The following is a 1725-nucleotide window of genomic DNA, read 5'->3' as shown; positions in this document are numbered from 1 at the left end:
TCGTATCATGCCTTCCCCTGTCACTGACACGCATAAACTGCTTTACAGGAGGACCTAATCTTGTACAGATGTGGGGGCCCTGCAGCTGCAGCACCAGGTTTTTCACATTCCACTGACCATGATTGTAAACTCACACAGGTTAGGATCAGCAGAGAATCTTTTCTTTGGCACTCGGGAATACGTTTTTCCAAGGAAGTGACGGGCTTTAGCCGTCTGCAGAAGCGTGCCGAGGCTCTTTTCACTTTCTTCACTCTGTTAACTCAAGTAAAATTGCTGTGACCCTCTTGGAGTCTGTATACAGACGTATGAGTCAGCGTTTTGGGCACACAAGGAACAGAAATACCCTGCTTTAAATGCACAACCTGCAGCTCCCACACAAGGACCAAAAGCAGACACAGAGTGTTCAATAAAACCAGCTGCACATTTTTTTCCTGCCCACATCTGTTTCTCATGCCGGCTGCAGGATGTAACCTTTTAAAACAGCAATGCCTGGTTTTCGACGCATTAGGGAGGACTCCACCACAGATGTAGAATCTGCACATTCAGCTCCTTGTAGGGAAAATATTCAGACTTTCAGCAACAAATTAGACCTCTTCTCGCAAAGATGTTGTCATGGGATTTTCACAAGGAAAGTGGGAGCAGCTCATCAGTCACTTCCACTTTTAAGTGTGAGGAGAAGGTGAAAACTGAAAAGAAAGGAGAAGTGGAGCGCAAATAGTGGATGGAACAAAAAGCATAAATGAAGGGAGGAGTGTCTGCTGTTTGAACAAGTTTTTGTTCCTCYCTCTGAGAGGAAACAACCTGAGGCTGAGATGATGTGGACGACAACTGTCCTCCTGCTGCTCACTTCGCTTCCGCTTTCCCCTGCAGTATGTACAACTTGCATGTTGTAAAATAAATCAAATGATTATTGCTTATCATCAAAACGACTGCCAGGTGTTAAAACGTGAAGTTTTAAAGAATATGAGATGCTCCTGTTGAGCATTTGTTAGAGTGTTTGAGCTTTAATCTCATTAAGAATACACCATGTTCATATCAATGTTTTTGCATTTACTTAATGAAAAAGACAGCATGAGCAAAGCAGTCAGTCACTGTTTACACACAAACTCTCACTACTGCTCTCCATTTATCTTTAGATTCAAGGAAATGGTAGTAATTTGAACCAGTCAGAAATTGCCAATGAGGACTTAACAACTCCCCAGGCCAGAGGCCAGAAACCTCTGAAGGAGGTCAAAAATAAGGACGCCTGCTCCATCCCGTGTGACATCACAGCTAAGCTGCTCAGAGATGAGAAACACTCTATTTGTGGTAAAGATGGTCTGTTCTTACTTTGTAAATGTCACCATTGTCATTACAAGTCACTCATGGTGTGTGTGTGTGTGTGTGTGCAGAGTTGTAAAGTAACTAAGTACAAATACTTCGTTTTATTTTTTGGATATCTATACTTTACTTTAGTAAATATTTTTCAGCCTACATTTTACTTCTACTACTTCCTACATTTTCACATTATTATCTGTACTTTCTACTCCTTACATTTAAAAAAAGGTAAGAAGTAGAAAGTTTTTACTTCTATTTCATTTTTGCTTGTTTTCATTCCAGCTTGTTATTGTAAAAAATAAATACTATCCGTATAAATTGTGCCTCCTAGACAGAGTGAATTTGTGGTTGAATGAAAAGTATAAATATATAAAACTCTGATACTGTATTAGTTTGTACACAAACAAA

The 1725-nt window shown here is 40.1% G+C and overlaps 1 protein-coding gene across 1 annotated transcript in view; it reads left to right on the top strand.

Annotated features, from left to right (window-relative positions):
• Positions 1–487: 487 nt before the first annotated feature.
• The window catches only part of angptl5 (angiopoietin-like 5), a gene marked incomplete in the record, with an annotated part of 7467 nt that continues 6229 nt past the window's right edge, over positions 488–1725 (top strand). The window contains 1 exon segment of the mRNA XM_014003177.1: positions 488–869. Within this exon segment, the coding sequence (XP_013858631.1) occupies positions 813–869 (57 nt within the window).

Source organism: Austrofundulus limnaeus, unplaced genomic scaffold (assembly GCF_001266775.1).
Source record: "Austrofundulus limnaeus strain Quisiro unplaced genomic scaffold, Austrofundulus_limnaeus-1.0 Scaffold17, whole genome shotgun sequence".
NCBI classification, from domain to species: domain Eukaryota; kingdom Metazoa; phylum Chordata; class Actinopteri; order Cyprinodontiformes; family Rivulidae; genus Austrofundulus; species Austrofundulus limnaeus.
This window is presented reverse-complemented; position numbering and strand designations above follow the sequence as displayed.